Raw genomic sequence first — 25,327 nt, 5'->3', positions numbered from 1 at the left:
AAACAAGATCCTACTTGAATTAATTGGCCATTTCCTTCAGTTTACATTTCTGGCTTCTCATTCTTGCACATCCTCTTGCCTTTTAGGACTAAATACTAAGCTGTCCCTTCCCTCTGTGCCTTTACAAAGAACCTTTTCAAAAAGAAAAAACATTCCTTGAGTGTCACAGTCCCCTTTACCTTTGCATAATAAGTTCTTAAATTCATCAAAAATTAAGATTCGTCAATCAGGAATGTTGACAAATACAACTAAATCAAACATTTTTTAAAATGTCAAAGTTGCCAAGATAGTAGTCATTCTATTTCAGACCCAATCTCACTAATAATAGAAAAATTCCCCAATTGTCTTTTCCACAGTGTTTTTAAACCACTTTTAAGTTTTTTTGTTAAACTTGAGAAGAAATTGTCTTAGAATGATGTAATTTTTAAAATATGTATATTTTGAAAATACAGTTCTCTTTGCCACTCTATCCCACCCCATTGTTAGACCGTATATTCCCATTTTTCCCTTCCTTATTCCCTGGTAGGGAAATTTCAAAAAGATAATCATCTCTTAAGCCCTCTAATGCTGCCTTGTATAGTCAGAGGGACTTATCAGAAGGACTTTACTTAAGAATACTTCCAGAATTTCTTATTGCTTGCTTTTTTTTTTAATATTTATTTACTTATTTATTTTAATTTTTGGCTGTGTCAGATCTTAGTTTCGGCACGCGGGATCTTCATTGCAGCATGTGGGCTTCTCTCCATTTGTGGTGTGCAGGCTTAGTTGCCCCACGGCATGTGGGATCTTAGTTCCCCGACCAGGGATCGAACCTGCGTCCCCTGCATTGGAAGGTGGATTTTTAACCACTGGACCACCAGGGAAGTCCCTTATTGCCTGCTTTTGAATAAGAAAACTTGCATAGTAAGACTGGAAATATAAAAATTCTTTAAAATAAAATATACTTCATAGTAGAAGTTATTTTTCATAGTTAATGGCTTTTATCTATTACTTGAGAAAGCCATACTTTTATAACTAAAGTAGAAAAGTCTTTTAACAGTTTAAAGGTGGATCATCTCCCAAGTTAGCCAAGAAGTACTAAGAAAAGAGGCTTTTCAAACTAAATTAACCTCTTACATAATGCAAAATAGTACAGGGTTTGTATAGGAATTCATTTTCCCAGTAAACAGATTAAAAGTATCCCCCTCAGTACAAATCAGCCATTTTAAAAAGGCACCTGATTCTAATTCACCTGAATCATGACTATCCTTTTCTAGTTTCCTGTCCCAGGTACAGATAACTTTTTTTCGTTTACAGATCATCCTGTTTAAAACCTCCTCAGTTCATTGCCTTACAGTGACCATTCTTATCTCACTGTGTTTTTTGCTCCTGCTTGAATCCTATATGCCTGAACCATTCCTCTCCTGCATTCTCCCTTAAATGGACGGTTTTGCTCCATGAGTGAGTGTCATACGAAATCAAAGAAGGGTAGTGTTCATTATACTTTGAGATGATAGAGCACCCGCTCTGTCGCACAGGTGGTTGGGTACAGGGACTCTTCCTTGAACTGTTCCTTTACCTTTACAAAGCTAAAGCATTTCAGCTGTGTAGTGTATATTGTCTTCTCCTTTATACATTTCACAGTAACAGTTATAAACAATATGAAAAATAGCCCACCTTGGTATTATAGTTGAATTTGGAAAATCTTATCAAAAAAGGTAATCATACTCGTTTAAGCAGAACCACATTAGCTTTGTTTTGGAACTTTTGAAGTTTCAGCTTATGTTTTTCCGCTTAGCTGCTTTAGTTCCAGAAGATCTTCATTGATTATGTTCTCCTTATAACTAATGCCAGTTACCAAGAAATACGGACTCTAGTTATTTTCTTACCATCATCTAATTCTGAAAGGATTGCAAGATCAGAGTAGTGTCCTGATGTGACCTGCAATGCTAAACAAAAAGATCAGAGACTGAACAAAGACTTGCTTGGAGTTGGAAGAACTCACTGAAACACTTAACATTTCAGTTTCTAGAAACCAAGCAGAATTGTAGGCCTCATGTCAAGCTCCACAGCCCCTCTGTGTGGTGCTGACCAACATACTTGGGTCAGCGTGGGTCAGAGCGTTTGTCAGGTGTAATCAAAGAGGCAAGAGAGGTTTTGGTTCAGATTAGTGACATCTGTGTACCTCAGAGGGAGCTTCCAGGATGTAGGATGGAGGCATTATTAATGAAGAACAACAAATCTGAAATTGAGTTGATCTCCTGGTTTTAGAAGAGAAGGACTCCGCTGACACACCAAAATTGAGCTGCCAGATACCACTGTTGGATTCTTGAAAAAAAGCCTCTCTGAGCGTAAATTTGTGATCTTCCACATTATTAGTATACCTTGAAAATTAGGCCAGTCATGCTACCCCACTGTTACTGTCTTTGTACACATCACACCTTATATTGTATTTCTTTTGAGATTCTTCTCTAGAACGCAATAACTTGTTAACGTGTAAAAAGTCATTGGTATGTGAATACATATTCCTTGTTGTTAATTACTTGAAGTTGACTATCAACCTGTTGTCCAGAGCTCTCTTATAGTTTCTGTTCACTAAGGAATTAAGGTCTTTCCTGCACTGGAATGCAGATACTCTGTGTTGCTGGTTAAGGTGGGGGTCCATATGCTTTGAAAAATCAGTTGAGCTGAGAATAGGGCTAAAAAAGTAAAGAGGCCTGTGACCAAAATAGGTGTTTGAATAAGGCAGCTCATCTCAGCATACAGAAGGGCTGAAGAAGTCACCTGTGGTTCAGGTGTAGAATCTTCCTTAGAGAACAGATCTGTACCCAGTTCAGTGCACAAATTAGTGATTGAGCCTCAGAGTTCTGTATCGTAAAACAGACATAATTGTTCTTAAAAAAGATGGAAAGTATCTTTTTATGAGATCATAAGAATACTTCAGTGAGATAACCAACTAGAGTCCATTCATGGTACCCATCAGTTTCCTGGGATCAGTATTAAACATATATGACTTAGTTTCATAAATGGTTGCTTTTCACAGATGGGAGTACAGGTCTGTGGTTCCTGAAGCAGTTTCCTTAAGGTGATAGATAATTGAACAATATAGTTTAAGACGGCTGCTGAGTATGGGCTGCAGAAAACTAGGCTTATAAGAACTAAATTGGCATAATGTTTCAATACTATGTCCAGTAGACTGATGAGATGGTAATTTGGGGAGGAGTAGAGCAATATTTTTTATAAAACTATAGACTACATTCGGGTTCCATTCAGCTGGAACATTTCCTTGTAGGATAATGTGGAGATAGGAACACAAAACTGTCTCAGACTAGTATTAACAAACTCCTTTTCTCCCTGCCTAATAACTATCCGTAGGTTTACCTATGTTAGTTTTGAACCTTTTTATTTGTACTACCTTTCAGGGTTACAAAACCACTTTCTAAATTCCTGAGTCCAAACTTTCACTCTAGTTTAGGTCTTTGCCCTTTATTTCCTGCGGGATAACAACTCTATTGTCTACTGTGTAATCTTTCTTGAATCAGTTCATCAAAGGAAAACTTTTAATTCCCTAAACTGTTGAGACACAAACTTAACTGTAAAGATTTATTTTTGTGTTTCTTGGAGGTAGCATCCCACTTCATATCTACTGACCTCTTACTATGTTCCTTTTCTTCTAGTCTTCTCTCCCTGGGAATATCCAGGGAGATGGTTTCCAATATAATGTGATGGTTTTTATACTTTGGGGAAAATTAAATGACCACCTTCTAATACAGTTCTCTCATTCACATTTCCCAGAAGCCCAGTGAAGTTAGCCATGGTAGGTGTCACCTCTTTGGGACTGGTATTTTATGTATTATATTTGAGGATATAATTTTAGCAGGTTCTTCTGTAGTTCCAGAAAAAATTTAAGTGGTTTATTATGAGATTTTTTTTTTTCAGGCCGTAATTTTGCCACAAATACTTTAGCCAAGAGGCTAAACATATTGTGTTCTTTCACCACCTTTTATAGACCTGTATTTGTCTTGATCCAAGATAGGTTTACTCTACCAACTTTTTTTTTTTGGAAGCCAGTCCTAGTATCCAATAATCCTTTTCATATAGCTAGGAAACTGTGTTCCTTCTGTTAACAAACGAGTGTTTTGCTTCTTAGTGATTCCCTTCTTATTTAGGGAAAAGGTAGACATGGGTTTGGCTCATAACCTGTCTTCATACTGAACTTTTACTCATAGCTTCCTTATTACATATAGCCATCATGGATATGTAATGTTGTAGTCCCTTTGGGTCCAGCTATCAGAAATAATTGAAATCCATCTTCAGAACTTATTTAATAAGCTTATTTCTCCAAAGATAGAGGATTCAAAGCAAGTAGTATCGTGTTAGTCCTAAACTTCTTTTAACATCTGACCCAAGATGGGGATGGGGATTGGGATTGGGAGAATGGCTTCTCATAGATCTCCTAATCATTTTGGTGGTTGGTAGCACATTCATACAACAGCCTACTATACTGAAAAACTTTCAGAGTAAACAATCTGATAAAGATACATTTATGGTTCCACCTATCAAAGATGATATGTCTTTGGAGATAAAAGCTATCTAGTTAACTAGATAACTTTATGTTTAAGTTGGATTTTATCTGTCACTTTTCTTATTGTAAACATTGTTACGTGGTACGATACTAAACTTCATCCCCAGTAGTTTGACATACTCTACTAGGTAGAGTTTAGTGCCATCTTTTAGCTTAGAGATTTACATGATTTAGTATTAATTTCAAGAGACCCTAGTGTTATAAAATACTCTATTGGAGAAGTGACGTTTTAAGGGACCTCCTCATATTCTTAAGCTTATTCTGATCCATGGCAAATATATCCTCTTTATTGCAAGATCCACAGTCGTTGAAGAAACAGATACTTTAATGTGACAGTTAGAGGCTGTAAACTATTTACTTGTCCTCTTCTTAAAGATGTTCTTATTTATTTATTTATTTATTTAAAGGATTCTAATGATTTAGATACAGTTTATTTTTAAAATTTAGTCTGTTTCACCCTTTAGATCACCCTTAACGTATAGGATCATGGAATGTTTCACCAATTTGCCCAGCATAGAAGTCAGATTTACTGCTTTTTAGCTCTCATTGAGTCTTTATGAATGAGAATTTTATTAGCAATATATCAATCCTAACATGGGATGGTTTGTGTAAAATATTTTGGCCAGTTGTTTAGAATTTTCTCCTTGAGAGCTTTCAGAACTTTGGGGTAGTTGCCACTAGTCTTACTTCTTTCTAGAGATTCTTTCTGAAGAATAACCAGTCCTCAAAATCCTTCAAATAGGTTTTGTGAAGTAAATTTTGTAAAATAAGTCATCAACTCCCAAGAATTTATATGTGTTACATAAATGTGTTGAGGCTATCAGAATGTGTTACTATACCTATGGGATTGTTTTTTTAAAAATGACCTCCTTTGCATGTATATGTATACTTGCTGAAAAATTTATTTTCTGAAGAGAAATCAATAACATTTACTACTGATTGATTTAGAGATTGTAGCTCATATGTGAAGTTACTTCTTTCAGTGACATACTTGTATTATTCTGTGTTAAGTAGCATGACAGTGTTGGTCAGGAGTTTCCTTCCTGTCTCATTACAGTTTTAAATTGTTGCCCATAAAAGAATTCTCTTATGATTGGTAAATCATGAATATGTGCTAACATATATCAATTTATTATTTGAAATAGAATTAACATACTGATAATAATATCATTTTAAGATTTGTGTAAACTACCATTTCCCTGAAAGAATACAGCTTGATTTGCTTGTCACTATATACTCGAACACAAAATGGACTTTTTTATTTGCAGGGATTGGGGGAGACAAGTCAGAAACGTAAACCATGTTCTTCTTGCTACTTGAAATTATTTCTGTATTAGACTAACTTGTAGATTTTACTTACGCATGCTTGACTGTTTTAATTATCTTTTTTCTCCTTTTCTTAAAGATGATACTTGTTGATGCCACTGTTATCATCCTCCTAGCAGAAGATAGTCCTACTGAGAAAATGAGCACTTTGATCATTCAGTCTTTGAACTTTAACCTTTGACTGGAAGTGACCTATAGGCAATGAAGACTACTTCCTTTTACTGCATTTTTACTCGTGTGCATTCTGGGCGCATGTTGATCGCTGGTTCAGTCCAGGCAACTGACATGCTTTTATTAGTCATACAGTATTAATGCAGGTGTCAGGAAATGTCAAATATAATTCCATTTTTTATTTTTATTTTTTTAAGCTTTTGGAAAAGTTCCAGGTCCTCATGTATTGTGCAATAACAATGACTTCCTTGGCGGTTTTGGGACGTTCATTGCCGGCAATGGACGTTGTAACAGGAAAAATTTTCATTAACTCCTGCCACCCAATGATTAATGCATGATAGGGCCTATGAAATGAACTTATCAGTTAGAGTGGGATTATAAATAAAGTGAGGGAACCAACATTACTTTGAAAGTCACCCCAACTGCTTACATTTGGATTCTATGCACTGTGAACCCTAAGGTTAACAGCATGAATTAACATGCGTCTTTAAAGGACTGTAATGAAAGATCATTGCATATTTATTGAATTGTTTATATCTGCTGTCAAGTTGTTTTGACATGGACAGTTTTCAAGTGACATTGGCAGAGAGGTACAATATGTTATCCCTATGGTGAAAATGAATTCATCTGTTGTATATAGTTCCTCAGTCTCTGAAGTAAAGGTGTGAGTAATATAGGGTATGAGTGGTTTAATCAAGGCTTTATTTTGGAAGTAAGAAAAATGGCAGTGACAAGTAAACTGCTGCAGTCCATGATCTGGGCTTGTCGTTTGTACGTTAACGATTTCCCCAAGCAGATGACACTCTGCTACTTCCCGCTAGCCGTCAGCATGAGCCCTGCTGCCTCGACACTGTTTCATTTATTTATGTTCGGAAAAATCCATAAACATTTTTGTTTGCAGTTTTGTTTCTTTTGTTATGTTAAGTCAAGTTTGAATGTTACAGTACTTTAATTGAAAAACTTTTGTCAAGTTTTTTCTTGTAAATTTTCTTTACTTGTAAGTATCATCTTGTCCTTCAATCCTGTACCCTAAAATAAGAAATACATTTTTGACAGAGGCTTAATGTTTTAACAAAAGAGTGTGGACATTTTTATTTTAAAATTTAGGCAGAAGTACACTATAGAATGGTATGTTTGCTTATTTGTCTCACACAACCATACAGTTTTGTTCTGGAGGGATTTGTTTTGTTTTGCTTTGTTTTGTTGTTATTTAAGACTTTGCTTACAAGCTAGATAACATTTTTCTATAGAAAAAAAAATTGTTTGAAAGGTCCAACTCTCAGTACCATGTAAGTTAATGATACTGCAACTAGGTTCTCTTTTTAAAAAGCAATTAATGTATTTTATAAATTACCTTTTCACATATGCAAAATCTGTTTCTACTACAATGTTATTTTTACTAATGCCTATTGTTGCACTCTTTTTGACATATCCTGCAGTGAATATAATGAATCAATTTGGGCTTAAAAATGAAAGCCAGTTGGCTAAAAGGTTTGAAATATGTACCCCAGCAAAACCATCCAATCAATAATTGGCAAAGAATATTTTAAAACTTGTTTTTAATCTCTGTATAGATGACATTTTGTAGCTTTGTACATGTTGTTAATTAAGGGCGTATAATTTTACACTCTAAAAGTATAATTGTTGAACTCAGGGGTGGGTAGACTTCTAAAATATGTCTGCTGTAGAAATAACTTGAAAAAAAATTTTAAACTATGGCCAGCCACCAAATTGTGGACACCGTTTATACTGCTGGTTAGCAACTACCAGTGTTTAAACTTAAAAACATTTTTGTTCTTGACTAGATATACACCAATTCTCACAGTGGTCTCTATCAGTCTTATTAGTTGGCCGATTTAACCAAGACAAAAAAATGTTTTTTGGAATGCTTTGAACTACTCTTAGTTTTTAACTGCTTTTTAATATGAAAATTGCAGCTGTAAATTATGTATTTTTCATATTTTACGTAACTGCTCTAAACTACTGATTCACTTGATCATTCTCTGGGGTGGGGTGAGGGTCTCTCTCCGTACTGCTGGTCCTCTTACTAAAATCCTTTTATAAAGAAATGACCTGTGACATTTATTCACCAAAGGAATTAATATACCAGGTCAATGGTTAACAATGCTATCGTATAGATTAATAGGTCATATATAGCCTCAATTGAGTTTTTTAATACAAATAATAGTATTTTAACATACCTCTCTCTCTACTTAGAGATACCGTACAATAAATTAAAATGACACAGAGGAAAGCAAAGGAAAACCAGATAATTTTGGTACATTTTATGGTTTAAGGAGAAGAAGATAGGATGAAATATCCTGAAACACAGAAGCACCAACCATTCAAAATTTGCAATCTGGTAACACCTTATGCGTTACTTCCTTGAATTTAGGAATCATTGAAAACTCCTGTGCACTTAGATTTAATTAATTTTAAATATAAGTTACATTATTAAAAGCATAAGATGTTTACCTGAGTCATTGCTCAAGAGAGGGCAATTAACGGCTTTGTAATAATAAAAAGAATATTTCTGTGTATTGCGTTGTTGAATGTCAACCAGAATAACTAAGAAAGTGTACATAGGAACGTGCTACTTCCCTCTTCCCTGCATTCCCTCTGTGAGGCACTATCTGCTGCATAGGTCTACAGAATTATACCTTCAGATTTAGGACAATATGTACTCTCTTCTTTTTTATTTATTTATTTATTTATTTTAAGGCCATTCTTCTGGTTTGCCAAATTCTGTTACGGCAGTGATACATTCAGTTCCTTATTTTGCATGTTTAGATCATGAACTTGGTGCCCTTTCCAAAAAAAAGAAAAAAATTATGTCAAGTAGGTAATGCCATAGATTTTAAAGGGAGAAACGCTTTTCAGTTTTTTAAGATAAATTTTTAAAAATAAATTTTATGGCTGTTCTCTTAAGGAATTTAATATTCATCTCTAAAGGACTTACTTGTAGTGTACAAATTCCTCCTTTTTAGCTAGCAGGGAAATAAGGCTTTTTTTTTAATCCCCGGAAGAAAATGCTAAAAATAGCTTTTATATAGAGTTCATCTGGAGAAAGATCTTAATACTAATTGTTTTGACTAGGTATATAAATATTTCGTATAAAGTGACTAGAATAGTTTACTACTTTTTCCCTTCAGAAATTTTAACTATATGCAAAAATATATATCATTAGATTCCTGTGGTGGATAATAATTTCTTCAGATTCTAAAACAGGTATCTAGTGACTGCTTAATTGTTCCCAGATTGCATCAAAGATGAATTGAAATGAGTAATGATATGAAAATGGTATGTAACAACATATTACTTGTTTCTGGTAATCAAGTCTTATTTTTTAAAAAGCCTATTGTTTTTGAGAATTGAGATATTTAAAAACTTGTTAAAGCTTCTTCCTTAGAAGAGAAGAGGAGGTACTGTGTGTTTAAAAAAATTTTTTTTTAAATAAAGAATTCAGTGTCACTAGTTCTAAGCCTTTATGGTTACTGCTGCTTACATTTCTCCATCTCACTTTTATTTAGTTCTTTGTACATATTTTAGCTGAATGCTTAAGATTTGTAATTGTGCACATAAGTTTATTTTCAAAAAGAGCTGAGGCTTAACCATGAGTCTTCTGAGGATTCATTGTTATCAAAATCAGCTACTGCACTATTCTGTTATGCTAATGCCTTTGCATGATTAAGATCTGTGAAAAAGTTATCTTTTAATCTGCACCTCCTGGCCCTAATCCTCTTTGCAGTCTTTATTTTTATTCCTCCTTTATTCTTCTTCCTTCCTGTCTCCTCACAGATACCAGTGGATCAGTCTTCAGTGTCCCTCTGACGTCTCAGATTTTCTCCCCTCTTCCCGCCCTTCTTTCCTTCCTTCCCTTTCCTCTCCCTTTCCCTTTCTTGAGGTTAGGAAATCTGGAGAAGGAGGATTATTAAAATTATATCAGAAAATAATTTTAATAAAAGGATTCCATCCTACAAATAAAATAATTTCTGATACCTAATCTTAGTCCATCAGTAGATGGCTAAATTTGCTGAATAATTGACTACTTGATAAATAAGCTGTTGTTAGCTATAATTTAGTTCTTAAATACTGATATTGAGGGAATTTCATTTACTTTTTGGATGTGACTCTCTCAAAGCCTAATTATTGCCCAAATGAATTAAATTACTTATTTTGGTGAAAGTGTTTTTCCACTTAAGTTTCTAAACCATTTTGAGACTTGGAACTATTTTTTAAAAATAATAATTTGTGGGAGACTTTCACTTTCTCAGCATAAATTAAAGACATTTATATACATCATTATCATTAGAGGCCCCTGGAATCTAAACATGTACTTCAAACTTAGATCTCTGTCCTTCAAGTTGAAGTCTCTGGTCCTGATAATTGAGGTGTTTATTGTGACTTTAATTCTCAAATGTTAGCATTGGGACTTATAGTTGGGGATGAATCTCCAAAATTATTACATGAATATCTTTCTTATGAAAAGTTTTTTGTTAATAAAACTGTGATACCTGAAGCCATTTTGAATATGTGGAAGGAATGTCTGAATAGAAGCCAGTACATCTTCACATACCTAAAGAACTCGAGTTTTACAAGTTGAGCGCAGTTGATTGGGAAAGGAGAAATAGTTCTTGTTCTATTCCTTGGCACATACACCATCAGGGTTTTGAGAAAAGTTTGCTCCCACAGTAATTCTCAGAGCTGTTTTCTCAAAGGCAAAAGCACGGTTTCAAAACTCACTGGGCTTTGGCTTGTTAGGTGTGACTTCACTTGTCAGATTTCCTGGCACATCAAATTACTGAATAATCTTGCCTCTCTAATTAAAAACCTGAAACAGGACGAATAAAGAATTTAGTAGATTGTGTTAGATACCCTGGAAATGCAAGTCTCTTCATAGTTAATCACAGATTGTTTACGTAATGCAAACTGATTGTCAAGCTCAAGGAACATAGTTGTTTGAATAGATTATTAGGTCAGTTATCTAGTAGCCAAGAATTAGGTGCATGTTCAAGTCATAATGGATACGTTATTTTTAGTTGGTACCATTTTTCTCTGAATACTCAGAAATATAGATTGTGCATTTTATTAATAGGAATGGAAGCTCATGCTTGAAGATTTGCATAGGGCGGATGTATGTATTTTATAAAATCAAGTTGTAAAATATGTAAAGCTACTGCTTTTTAAATAGAATATAAATGTTGACAGATAAATCTATATATTATATATTTTTAAATACATGTATCAAACTTTTGTTAGTTGAATACAAACTACATTGTGTGCTTTATGGAATTCAGTAACTTTTAATAATAAAGCAGTTGTCATTGATTTCTTTTTCTGTAGACTTCAATGCTAAATTGGATAGATATTAAACCTTTTTGTAGTTTATGATAATGTGAAAATTTATATAATAGTTCCTCTTTATAAAAGACTGTGATCTTTAAAGGATTATGGAAATAGTAACATGTCCATTTCCAAAATGAATACAACAGAATGAAGATAGTCACTAAAGGCACTTGTTTTTTTAATTTAAAGATCATCTTTGCTTAGTAGTGTAACCTAGTGTGTTTTAGTGGTTCTTCGTGCTTTAACTGAGTCCTGATAAAAGACTGGGCATTTTCAGAAAAGATGGAACTGAGACTGGAGCACTCGCTCCGAGTTAACATGAGTCTGGGGCTCCTGAGCTTCGAGTTGTACGATTAATAAGGACATGCTTTCCCAAGTATACAGACAGATCAACTAACTCACATACGTGACCGACTCCTGAAGCTATGGGAAGAGAGAAGGAGGTAAGCTGAAGAAGGGGATATCTCCACATCTCAGTTATTCCTGGCAGGAAGAAATTCAGTATGTCCCGCTGCTATTCTAAGTTTTCTTTCCACAGAGGATCTACTTACCCAGGAGCCCTGTACTCCTCACTGGGGCAGCTGTACTACCATAAAGCTCTCTTATCCCAACAAGCTGCTTCTGCAGCCCTAAACAACTAGATTAGTAGCTGGTTAGATAGATGCAAGATTCATCTTTCTTTGTACTTTGATGCCACTCTCTCCTTTTATTATAATCCTTAAAATAATTTCTGCCTCTGAGAGAAGGTATAACTTTTCTTCACTAGTTTAAGCTACTGTGGATAAGTGGTTTTGTTGAAACCCTCCCCATATTCCACAGTACTTTTCATACTAACGTAATACATGGGTAATTAAACATGAACTGAATAAAAGGGTCAAATAAGGAAAGCTGAAATAAGGAAGTAAGGTGGAGAATATCTTCTCATACATGTACTTGATCTTCAAGGACCTAATGTGGGTAGATACGTATCATCAGGCAAGACCCTCATGTGGTTGGCTATATCCTGCAGAAAAGGCAACTTAACATGAAAAATTTCTTATCTCCACTCTCAGCCCCCCAAATGCCTATTTCTTTTATCTTGTATGTGGTGGTTTTTTTTTTTTAACTTTTCATTGGGGTATAGTCGCTTTACAGTGTTGTGCTAGCTCCTGCTGTACAGCGAAGTGAACCAGCCATATGTATACACATATCCCGTCCCACCCAGGTCACCACAGAGCACCGAGTAGAGCTCCCCATGCTATACAGCAGGTCCACTAGTTATCTGTTTCATACCCAGCAGCGTATATATGTCAATCCCAATCTCCCAATTCATCCCACCCCCTCTTGCCCCGCTGGTGTCCACACGTTTGTTCTCTACATCTGTGTCTCTATTTCTGCTTTGCGAATAGGTTCATCCGTACCATTTTTCTAGATTCCACATATATGCGTTAATATACGATATTTGTTTTTCTATTTCTGGCTTACTTCACTCTGTATGACAGTCTCTAGGTCCATCCACGTCTGTACAAATGACCCAATTTCATTCCCTTTTATGGCTGAGTAATACTCCATTGTGTGTATGTAGGTATGTATATATATGTGTGTGTGTGTGTGTGTGTGTATATATATATATATATATATGCCACATCTTCTTTATCCATTCCTCTGTCGATGGACATTTGGGTTGCTTCCATGTCCTGGCTATTGTAAATAGTGCTGCAGTGAACATTGGGGTGCATGTATCTTTTTGAATTATGGTTTTCTCAGGGTATATGCCCAGTAGTGGGATTGCTGGTAGTCATATGATAGTTCTGTTTTTCGTTTTTTAAGGAACCTCCATACTGTTCTCCATAGTGGCTGTATCAATTTACATTCCCACCAACAGTGCAAGAGGGTTCCCTTTTCTCCACACCCTCTCCAACATTTATTATTTATAGATTTTTTGATGACGGCCATTCTGACCGATGTGAGGTGATACCTCGCTGTAGTTCTGATCTGCATTTCTCTAATAATTAGTGATGTTGAGCATCTTTTCATGTGCCTCTTGGCCATCCATTTGTCTTTCTCTGTTAATTGCATTCCTATCTGACTTATTTATCAAAATGAAGAATCTAACACTATTCACTAGTCCTCGCTGACATTTTTCAGTCCTGTTGAGCCTACCTTCAAACCATCTCTGGAATTTCTTTCCCTTTTCTCCAGTCTCCTTGTCATTATGACTTATCACTGCCTGGTCCCGATGTTCCGTGGCTGCTTTTCAGCCCTCCACGTACCTTGTTCCGTAAGTAACGGTGCCACAAGACTACCTGTACTTTGCTAATGTTCTCCCCTGTTCCTAGAATGTTCATTATCTGCTTTTCTACCTGCAAGGTCCAGTTCAGATGTTGTTATAAAGTTACCGTCTTTGTCCTTCCGTCTTTACCCCCTAACCAGTCTTCTATCTGGAACTCTTTACACTGGGATAATGTCTCAGTTGTGTTTGTGTATACAGCATGTAGCACACAGTACATATCACATAAGCTTTTTTTAAAAAATATTTATTTATTTATTTGGCTGTGTCGGGTCCTGGTTGCCACATAAGCTTTTAATAAATGTTAGCTGAATTAACCTGATTGTACTTGTATTTCTATCCTAGCTTTTTCAAAGAAACTTAGGCAGTAGCAATTTTGAAACATACATCTAAACCAAACCACCATCTGTGTGAAATGTTATAGCAGAACACCCTACCCTTCTATCCCAGAGAGTTTGAAAAAAATTGCTTTAAAGTAAGTCATTTGTCATTCTTAATTGGTTTTGCTTTCTTTTATAAAATGCTTTATCTCTGAGGTAAATTGCTTGAATGTATTCACAAATTAAGAATATGATTGTTTTAAACTAAATACATCTAAGGGACTCTGAGATCATAAAGGTAAACCTGACACTCATTAAGGTTAAAAATGGACATTAAGCAAATACTTAGTGATGACCTCTCCTATACCAAGAAGGATGGCAGATAAGAGGAAGCATATATCTTCCCAAGGCCTATGATAAGGGCGATAAGAAATAGATAATACAACAGTGATAAGCCTGAAGGGGTACAGATAAATGGCAGTTTCTGATAATCAGAGGAACACGTGGTTTGCAAAAAGTGTTGTCATGACTTGAAAAATACAAACTTTGTGGATGGGTTCTAGGCAAGCACAAAGGTAACAAGTGCTTTAAAAGCTCTAGGACAGGACTTGTATGAAGGTCAGCCCAGAGGGTGATGTGTCTGGTTCCCAGACACATGGGGGAGCAGAAGCCAAAGGCCAAATGATAACAGGGCTTTACGAGTCAGGGTAAGATTGAAATTGATTTTTCAAAGTTTCCGCTAAACAAAGAGATGAGCCTAGCACTCAAAGATGCCTCTGTGCTCAGAGCATTTGTCAGCTGGGAGGGAATTAGGAAGCTGAGCCAGCGTGTGGGCAATATCACAGGGAAGTTTGCCCAGAAAACAAAGCCCAGGCTATGCCCCAAATGAGTCTGAGTCACTACACCAACATCCCACCCATCAAAACTAACTTAAAGCCAGGACCCGGTGGAATTCCACTCCCAGAGTAAAGGTCACTTGAGGAAACAGCCCTGATTCAGACTTGCACCCTGGAGTGATTTGGGGAATGTCAGGCTGTGGACCTAGTTTAAGAAGAGGTCCGTGACCGGCCATGTCCTCAGGAGGTGATCAGAAGCAACTGAAACTCCTCTCTGGAGAAAGCTATTCTCTTTGTAGGCCTCAAATTATTCCTCCAAGGGATTTATTTCAATGCAGTGATCAGTACAGAAAGATTATCTGGGAAACAGGACATCATGATAAAAAAACAACAACAACAACAGAAACAACAGACCTAGAAAGCATTGGAGGTGTAGGGTGGGGAGTGACACAGTCTGACGTGGTTTACTGCTCTGCATGCCACACCGTGTTGGGAGTTTCTCAAGAACAAGAACCTGTCTTGTTCAACTTTATACTCATTCACATATTGAGTGCCTCCTGGGTCCCAAGGAGCTTATGATCTGGCAGGGAAGGACAGTGGTGTCACAGGGTAATGAGAGAATGCTGAGTGAGCATCACAGCAGGACCAATCACAAAGTAGATGACTAATAAGAACCTACTGTACAGCACAGGGAACTCTACTCAATACTTTGTAACGACCTATACAGGAAAAGAACCCAAAAAAAGAATATATATGTATATGTATAACTGATTCACTTTGCTGTACAGCAGAAACATGATTTACATTGTAAATCAACTATATTCCAATAAAACTTAATTAAAAAAAAAAAAGCAGGAACAATCAAAGCTGACTAAGGGAGTCTGGAAAGAATTCCAGCGGAAGTGAAGAGTGTTTGCCAGGCATATGAGATAAAGCACACAGCAAATGCAAAAACCCAGGGTGAGAGAGAACAGCGTTTGTAGCCTTCAATTTGGATGAGGGAGTGGTGGAAATAAGTCAAGAGATAAAACTAGAGCTAGAACATGAGAGACCAGGGTATAGAGTTTTGATTTTATCTTATGGGCTGTAGTGACTGACAGAGTCAGATTTGCGCTTCAGAAAAATTACCTTGGCCATAGGCTGGAGTGTGTGTTTGGAAAGGTCACAAAACTGGAAGAGAAAACAAGAGGCTTAATTGTAATCCAGACAACAGATGATGCTGACGTGAATTGATTGTAAAGTGTTGGCATAAATATAGACATACACATCAATGGAACAGAAGGGAGAGTCCAAAGGTAGGGTCAGTTGATTTTCAACAGAGATGCCAGGGCACTTTTAGAAGAAAAGAATAATCTATTCAACACATCGTACTAGAACATTTGAAGAGCCACTTGCAAAAAATAAAAATCCCACCTCATACCATATACAAACATTAACCCCAGATGAATCATAGACTAAGAGTAAAAACTGTGAAACTGCTTTAAGAAAATGAGAAAATCTGACATCTTGAATTTGGCAAAGATTTCTTAACTATGGCACAAATTATTGAATACAATTGATAAAAGAAGATGCTCAACATCGCTAATTACCAGAGAAATGCAAATCAAAACTCTAATGAGGTATCACCCCACACCAGTCAGAATGCCATCATTAAAAAGTCCACAAACAGTAAAAATGCTGGAGAGGGTGTGGAGAAAAGGGAACCCTCCTACACCGTTGGTGGGAATGTAAATTGATACAGTCACTATGGAAAACAGTATGGAGGTTCCTTAAAAAACTAAAAATTGAACTACCATATAACCCAGCAATCCCACTCCTGGGCACATATCCAGAGAAAACTCTAATTCAAAAAGATACATGCACCCCAGTGTTCATAGCCGCACTGTTTACAATAGCCAAGACATGAAAGCAACCTAAATGTCCATCGACCGAGGACTGGATAAAGAATATGTAGTGTACACACACACACACACACACACCCCACAATGGAATATTACTCAGCCATCAAAAAGAATGAAATAATGCCATTTGCAGCAACATGGATGGACCTGGAGATTATCATACTAAGTGAAGTAAGTCAGACAGAGGAAGACAAATATCATATGATAGCACTTACGTGGAATCTAAAATATGATACAAATGAAATTTACAAAACAGAAACAGGCTCACAGACAGACATAGAAAACAAATTTATGGTTACCAAAGGGGAAAGGGTGGGGGGAGGGATGGATGGATGCAGAAGATGTGGTATATATATATATACACACAATGGGATACTACTACACCGTAAAAAAGAATGAAATTTTGCCATTTGCAAAAACATGAACAGACTTGGAGGGTTTTATGCTAAGTGGAATAATTCAGACAGAGTAACACAAATACTGTATGTTATCACTTATATGTGGAATCTAAAAAATAAGACAAACTAGTGAATATAACAAAAGAGAACAGACCTACAGATATAGAGAACAAACTGTTGGTTACCAGTGGGGAGAGGGAAGGGGAAAGGGGCAAGATGTGGATAAGGGATTAAAAGATGCTACTATGTATAAAGTAAGCTACAAATTGTACAGCACAGGGAATATAGCCAATATTTTTTAATAACTATAAATGGAGTATAGTCTTTAAAAATTGTGAATTAATATGTTGTACACATGAAACTTACATAGTGTTGTAAATCAGCTAAACCTCAATAAAAAAATAGATAAGTGTTTGCCAGAGGATATGGAGCGGTGGGAACAGGCATGAATAAACTTTCAGAGGTGACGGATATGTTCTTTATCTTGATTATCTTGATTTCACAGATGTGCATGTATATAATTATATATATACACACATACGTGTGTATATATATATGTGTGTATGTGTATATAAACTCATTACACACTTTTTTCTTTTGTTCTACATTGCACACTTTAAATAATTTTAGTTTATTGAACATCTTACCTCAATTAAACAGAATTATGAGGCTTTCAAATAAAAGACAAAGGAGGATGATGGCCTAAAATAGAGTATGAGAACGTAGACAAATTTAACTGTAATTAACTTGCTCAGAATCACAGCTGAAAAGTGATAGAGCTTGAATTTAAACCTGAGTGACTGACTCCAAAATTTCATGCCCTAAGTCAATATGCTTATACTTCGAATGACCCCCCATATTCTTGGGTTGGATAACTGAGTGGAGATCTATGACCTTCACCAAAATACAAGGAGGAGAAGCAGGTTTGGGAGAGGAGATATGTTTATATACCCCATAGCACCAAGTATGGTAGCTTATATAGTCAATTACTGAGTGGAGATGCAAGCTGAAGTTTTTAGGTGACACTGATAATGAAATATTTAGTGTGATATTTTCTTACTTAGTTCATGAGCTTATTGCCTATTGTCAAAAAGCTGGAAAGGAATTTAATATTTTCTAGTCCAATAACCTAACCAAACGAACTATTTCTCAACGCCTTTGAAGCGATCACTCCTGACTACCTTCACTGATGGGAATTAACCTAACTCAGAAAATTATTGCGCTTTTGAATAAACCTTATTATTAACAAGTTATTTCTTCCGAACTGAAATCTGTCTCCACGTTGGATTGAATTGTGTTGAAGTCTTTACTCCCAGTACTTCAGAATGTGACTGTATTTGGAAATAGAGTCGTTGAAGATATAATTAGTCGGTGAGATCCTACTGGCGTAGGGTGGACCTTAATCCAATATGAGTGGAGGTGTTCTACGATTGGAAAAGACCCAGAGACGCACACGGGGAGAACACCATGATTGCCAGGAACCACCAGAAGGTGGAAGAGCCAAGGAAGGAGTCTTCCCTAGGGCCTTTGGAGAGAGCATGATCCTGCTGACACCTGACCTTGGACTTGTAGCCCCAAAACTGTGAGAGAATAAATACCATCCAGTTTGTGGTAATTTGTTACAGCAGCCCTAGGAAACTAATACAGACTCTTCATCTCTTTTTTCTAGTTCTGCCTTCTGGAGACACATAGACTTAATCCTAGTCCCTTCTCCGGATGTTTCCAAATGTTTTGAGAACATATTTCTCTCTCAGGAAAACATCTCCCCCACTGGTTTTTTACATGACACATTTTCATATCCTTTCGTCATTCTTTTGTAGGGTCAAGATTTTTAAGGATGCTTTAAAGTGTGGTAACCAGAATTGATCTTACTACTTCAAATACTCTGATAGATGAAAGAGAATGGAATTTACTCTCCGGTTTAGGTCAGAGATTTTTAAGCTGTTTCTCACAGCTCTAGGAATTCCTTGGAGGTACCTCAGAGACACACTTGAATATATTTCATATTGATGTCCTGCATATGCTTGCGTTAGGAGAAAGGGTTTGCTGTTTAGAACAAATTCGAAAAACACTGGTTTAGACACTGCTTTTAATAACACCTGTGATTGAATTCACTGTTTCGGGCAGCCACACCACACATGATTTTGATTGGTAAACCTATGTTTTTCATTTTGCTTATACCTGTACAGGTTTTTTTTTTTTAATTATTATTATTGTTTGGTCCCATGTAAAGTATGTTACTTATTTGTGTAAGGCTTCATCTTGTTTAGTCCTGCCATTCTATTGAGCCTTGTGTTTTTTGTTTTCTTTTTCCATCTTGCAACATACTCTCTGCCTCCTTTTCGGTATCACCTTGAAGCATTTGTTCTACCTCTTTTCCATGTTTAAAACAAGCAAAGGACGGCAGCTTACAGAATACTATTTAGTATCCGCAGCTCAGTGTATTCTTTAACTTACTATCTAATACTTTTCTGTCACACATTAAACTGTCACCACTCAGGCCATATTTCTGTCTAGCTTTATCAAAGAAAGGAGATGCTGGTTTTCTGGTGCAACTTGTTTTTGGTGAGCTTATGCTGGTTCCAAATGATCAGTCCTTTGGTTTCTATTTGAATAACTAAATTCTACGTATTGCCAGGCAATTTCTGATCTGTTGAAATGTACACATTCCACTCTAAAAAATATATCTCGAGTGACCAAAAGGTGAGTGTGTCACCACGGGGGTGCACTGCTCTCATCTCCCTTTGTGAAATAACTTGCTGGTCAGGTGCAAGCAGCGCAGATAGCTGGTATCCACCAACTGTAGCCCTTCAGGGATAATCTGCCTCTGTTTTTAGAGCCAAAGTCACCCTTTTCCCAAGCATCCCTCAGCCAAAAACAGCATGTGGAGGCCTGGCCCCTTCAGCTCAAAGTGGGACTTCTCCAATAGGTAATCCTTGCTCTAGATCTTCCCAGTAGGGCGGTGAGACTTTGTCAGATCTGCCTCTCTGCATCTCATGCTCTCCCTACCCAAATCTGCTTCCTACTCCCTTTCCCTTCACAGGTTTCAGATCTGCATCATGGCTTGGTTTTCCCAGCCCCATCCGTCTTTTATCTTTCAAGCATTACACAACCCCCTCCCCTCAACAAACGTCTCACACCCCTAACTCAGTGTCTGCTTCCTGCACAACCCGAATCAACAGAGTTGGCACTGGGTGTTGTCAAGAAGATGATAAGATGGAGTTTTGCGACTCAGTCACTCACTGTCGCCCTGACAATGAGGTGGTGACTTGGAAGAATGTTCCATTGGAGGAGGCTGCCTTGGACAGTACAATGGTTCAAGCCTTTGGAAAATATGAGAGAACAATGAATATAAGGACGATGGAATTGGCTGGTTGTTAATAAATGGTGTTGACCTCTCTCTTGGTCAGTTTGGGCTGCCATGACAAAGTCACATAGATGAGTGGCTGAAACAACAGAAATTTGTTTCTCACAGTGTTGGAGGCTGGGAACTCTAAGATCAAGGTGTTGGCAAAGTGGATTTCATTCTGAAGCCTCTTCTTCTGGTAGGCAGCTGCCATCCTTCTGCTCACATGATCTCTTCTTCATGAGCTCACAGAGAGAGAGACAGAGCTCTCTCTTCCTCTTCTTATAAGGGCACTAATCCCTTCATGAGGGCCCCACTCTCATGACCTCATCTAAACCTAATTATCTCCCAAAGGCCCCATCCCCAAATCCCAGCACATTGGGGTTTAGGACTTCAACATATGACTTGGGGATTGGGGGAGTGGGGAGCACAAATCAGTCCGTAGCATCCCCAGTAGAGGGATAATGCAAAATTGAGGGCAGTTAACACACAGTTGAAAACTGAGTCTGAACACCACAGGGCCTCTTTGGTAACTGCCAAGGAAGGTCTTACTTCCTGCAGTGGGAGAGCAGGAAAAGCTGAAGACCAAAGAAAATTTAAAACAGCCTTGAGTTTCAAAGATATTTGAATGCTCAGCTGAGTGGGGTTTCTTATGCCAAAGTCAAGACCCCGGCTGGGATAATTTGAGACTCTGACACTTGGGAGGGAGACATCTGGGTGGGTGGATAAACCCAAATATTTTGGCTCCCTTGACCCCTGTGAAATTTTAGGGCCTGTAGAGATGGCCCAACCCTCCCTAATTAAGAGCTAACATGCTGGGAATTCCCTGGCAGTCCAGTGGTTAGGACTTGGCACTTTCACTGCTGGAGGCCAGTGTTCAATCCCTGGCTGGGGAACTAAGATCCTGCAAGACATGGGGCCAGGCCAGAAAAAAAAAAAAAAAAGCTAAAATGCCCTCCCCTGCCAGAAGACCCATCAAGGACCCTCCTCAAGATCTGCCTCTGCGTCTTCTAGCTGCCAAGCCCATATGTAGGTTTAAGATACAGCAGAACCTTCCTGAAATATGCTGTGGAAATGGAGGAAAAGAACTATACTTTTTTAAAAAAAATTTAATCTTTTTCCAGTGTTATTGAGATGTAATTGATATACAACTGTATAAATTTAAAGTGTCCAATGTGGACTTCCCTGGTGGCCCAGTGGTTAAGACTCCACGTTTCCACAGCATGGGGTGCGGGATTGGATCCCTGGTTGTGGAACTAAGAGCCTGCATGGCGTGGCCAAATACATAAGTGTACAGTGTGATGACTTTCTATACTTATATATTGTGAAATTATTACCTCAGTAGGGTTAGTTAACACTTCCATTGCCTCACATAGCTACCATTTCTTTTTTGTAGTGAGAACATTTAAGATCGACTCTCTTAGCAACTTTCAATATATTTTAATATATATTATATATAATTATTGAATATATATAATATATTCAATATAATATATTTTTTGGCTTTTTGTTTTTTGGCTGAGCTGCACAGCCTGTGGGATCTCAGTTCCCCGACCAGGGATTGAACGCGGGCCATGGCAGTGAAAGCCCAGAATCCTAATCACAAGGCCACCAGGGAATTCCCTATAATATGGTGTTATTAACAGTAATCATGCTGTACATTAGACCCCCAGAACTTATTCATCTTACTGGAAGTTTGTACTCTTTTACTAAAATCTCCCCGTTTCCCCCACCTCCAGCCCCTAGTAACCACCAACATTCTACTCTCTGTTTCTGTGAGTTCAGCTTTTTTTATATTCCATATTTGAGTGATATCATATCATACAGTATTTGTTTTTCTCTGTCTGACTTATTTCATTTAGCATAATGGCCTCAAGGTCCATCCCTGTTGAAGCAAATGGCAAGATTTCCTTTTTTGTTATGGGTGGAAAAGATTCCATTATATATATATATATATATATATATATATATATCAATTTCTTTGTCCATTCATCTATAGAGGGACATTTATGTTGTTTCCACATCTTGGTGATTGTGAATAATGCTGCAATGATCATGGGAGTGCAGATATCTCCTTGAGATCCTGATTTAATTTCCTTTGGATATATACCCAGAAGTGGAATTGTTGGATCATGGTAGTTCTATTTTATTTTTTTAAATAAATTTATTTATTTTTTATTTATTTATTTTTAACTGTGTTGGGTCTTTGTTGCTGCATGTGGTCTTTCTCTAGTTGTGGCGAGCGGGGGCTACTCTTCATTGCAGTGCACAGGCTTCTCATTGCAGTGGCTTCTCGTTGTGGAGCCCGGGCTCTAGGTGTGCGGGCTTCAGTAGTTGTGTCACAGAAGCTCAGTAGTTGTGGCGCACAGGCTTAGTTGCTCCGTGGCATGTGGGATCTTCCTGGACCAAGGCTCAAACCTGTGTCGCCTGCATTGGCAGGCAGATTCTTAACCACTGTGCCACCAGGGAAGCCCCTTCTTGAGGATTTTCATATTTGTATTCATCAGTGATGTTGGCCTGTAGCTTTATATCTTGTAGTGTCCTTATCTGGCTTTAGTATCAGGGTAATGCCGGCCTCGTAAAATTGAGTTTGGGAGTATTCCCTCTTCAATTTTTGGAAGAGTATGAGAGGATCAGCATTAATTCTTCTTTAAATATTTAGTAGAATTCACCAAAGAAACCATTTGGTCCCAGGTTTTTTTTTTTTTGGTTGGGAGACTTTGGTTACTGATCCAATCTCCTTACTCATTATTGATCTGCTCAGATTTTCTATTCCTTCATGATTCAAGTCTTGGCAGGTTCTATGTTTCTAGGAATTTAACCATTTCTCCTAGTTTATTCAATTCGTTGGCATATTATTCTTAATAACACCCTACCCGTATCTTGCCCCTCCCCTGCCCTCTCTCCTTTAGTTTGTTCTCTGTATCTGTAAGTCTGCTTCTTATTTTGTTATATTCACTAGTTTATTATTTAGATTCCTCATAAGTGATAGCGTACAGTATTTGCCTTTCTCTGACTTATTTCACTAAGCATAATACCCTCCAAACCCGTCCATGTTGTTGCAAATGGCAAAATTTCATTCTTTTTTATGATTGAGTAGTATTCCATTGTGTGTGTGTGTGTGTGTGTGTGTGTGTGTGTGTATCACATCTTCTTTATCCATCCATCTGTATATGGACACTTAGTCTGCTTCCATATCTTGGCTATTGTAAATAATGCTGCTGTGGACATTGGGGTGCATGTACCTTTTCAAATTAGAGGTATATACCCAGGAGTGGAATTTCTGGGTCATATGGTAGTTCTATTTTCAGCTTTTTGAGGAAGCTGCATACTGTTTTCCACAGTAGCTGCCCCAATTGACATTTCCACCACCAGTGTACATGGGCTCCCTTCTGTCTACATCCTAAGGAGTTATAATTATTGTAATAACTGTCTAGATTTGCAGCTGAAGGGGCTTGAACTTCAGAGAATTCTGGAGATGGTTAGAACACAGAGCCCCAAAGGAGTAAAATAGAAGCAACCAATGAGAATATTGCTCATTATATATCATTAAATGAAAGCAAGAGTAAACCTAATGTAGAGCATGGTGACTATTTTGCTAAGTGTAAATCTCAAGTGTCACACACACACACACACACACACACATACAAATGGTAACTATGGGAGGTTATAGATATGTTAATTAGTTTGGTTGTGGTAATCATTTCACAGTGTATACATATCAATGTATCAGAACATCACATTGTACACCTTAAATATATAACATTTTATTTGTCATAAATAAATAAATAAATGCAAGAATGGTTGAACAGGAGGCTGAGTGTGGTCAGCTCGATAAAATTACATGACTTGCCATGTTTTCAGACAAGAAACACTATTTAGACCCAGGACCCATGGACTGTAAGGGTGGTTCCAGCCCCCAGAGGAAGAAACCTGCAGCACCATGTCAAGTAGCTACTATAACAATGCCCCCAGTTGTTCCCCAAAGGTACCTACAGTTAGTTAGTCAGGTGATTATACAGTGAGGAAAGGAGGATACCCAGACATTTCTTGGACTGTTGAACAGAAGAAGCCTGAAATGTCATCATGGCTCCCCTATCAAAGAGGTCATACATGGGGGGAGTCAGTAAATAAATAGGGTCCTTGGCAACTTCTAGTTTACAGTGGATCCACTGGGTCTGTGACCCTGCTCTGTGGTTTCTCCCCCATACCTGGATGTATACCTGGGATTGACTTATATGGCAGTTGAAGTAAACCTTATACGAGTCCATCAGGAGGGGTGCAGTCAAAGCCACCATATTGGGTAAGGCCAAGCGGAAGCCCCTGCTACTGTCCCCCACCACTTTGCCAAAGTAGAATGTCTTTTTTAAAAATCACAAACTTCTTCAGCCAAGATGAAGAAGCCAGGATCAATTTAAAGAAGTAAAAGAACAGAAAAGAATGGAAAGAACTAAAAAGCTAGATGAAATATATGAAACAACAGTTTCCAAGACATGGACTCTCAGGCAAGAAAGGACAGCGGTCCTGAGAGAAGGGAAACGGAGGTGGCAAACCCCACACTCAGCCCAGCTTTCTGCCTGGCGAGTGCTTCCAGGCTGCTGTGCAGAGAGGGGACCAGGTGGAGCCCAGCAGCCTCCTGATGTGAGGAGACACAGCTGGAAGGCAAGGGAGGCCCAGGGTAACGAGAGCTGTCAGGTCCAAGCGCTGGGGAGCAGAAACACTGTGGAGAGAGCTCCAGTACCACAGGTGGCAGCCAGCAAGTCCTCAGCGGGTGGGGAAACCATCTGAGGCAGGGGAAGGAACCACCCCAAAAGAGCAACTCCCAGAGATCATGAAAAGCTGGGAAGAGT

At 37.6% G+C, this 25,327-nt stretch overlaps 1 protein-coding gene across 1 annotated transcript in view; it reads left to right on the top strand.

Moving 5' to 3' along the window:
- UBE2W (ubiquitin conjugating enzyme E2 W) overlaps positions 1-11,305 on the top strand; it is a 74,329-nt gene extending 63,024 nt beyond the window's left edge. The window contains exon 6 of the mRNA XM_068525860.1: positions 5,970-11,305. Within this exon, the coding sequence (XP_068381961.1) occupies positions 5,970-5,983 (14 nt within the window). The 3' untranslated portion in view covers positions 5,984-11,305. The remainder of the gene's footprint in view (positions 1-5,969) is intronic.
- The last annotated feature ends 14,022 nt before the right edge of the window (positions 11,306-25,327 follow it).

Source organism: Eschrichtius robustus, chromosome 17 (genome assembly GCF_028021215.1).
Source record: "Eschrichtius robustus isolate mEscRob2 chromosome 17, mEscRob2.pri, whole genome shotgun sequence".
NCBI lineage: Eukaryota > Metazoa > Chordata > Mammalia > Artiodactyla > Eschrichtiidae > Eschrichtius > Eschrichtius robustus.
The sequence above is the reverse complement of the archived record's forward strand: the minus strand, read 5'-3'. Positions and strand labels throughout refer to the sequence as shown.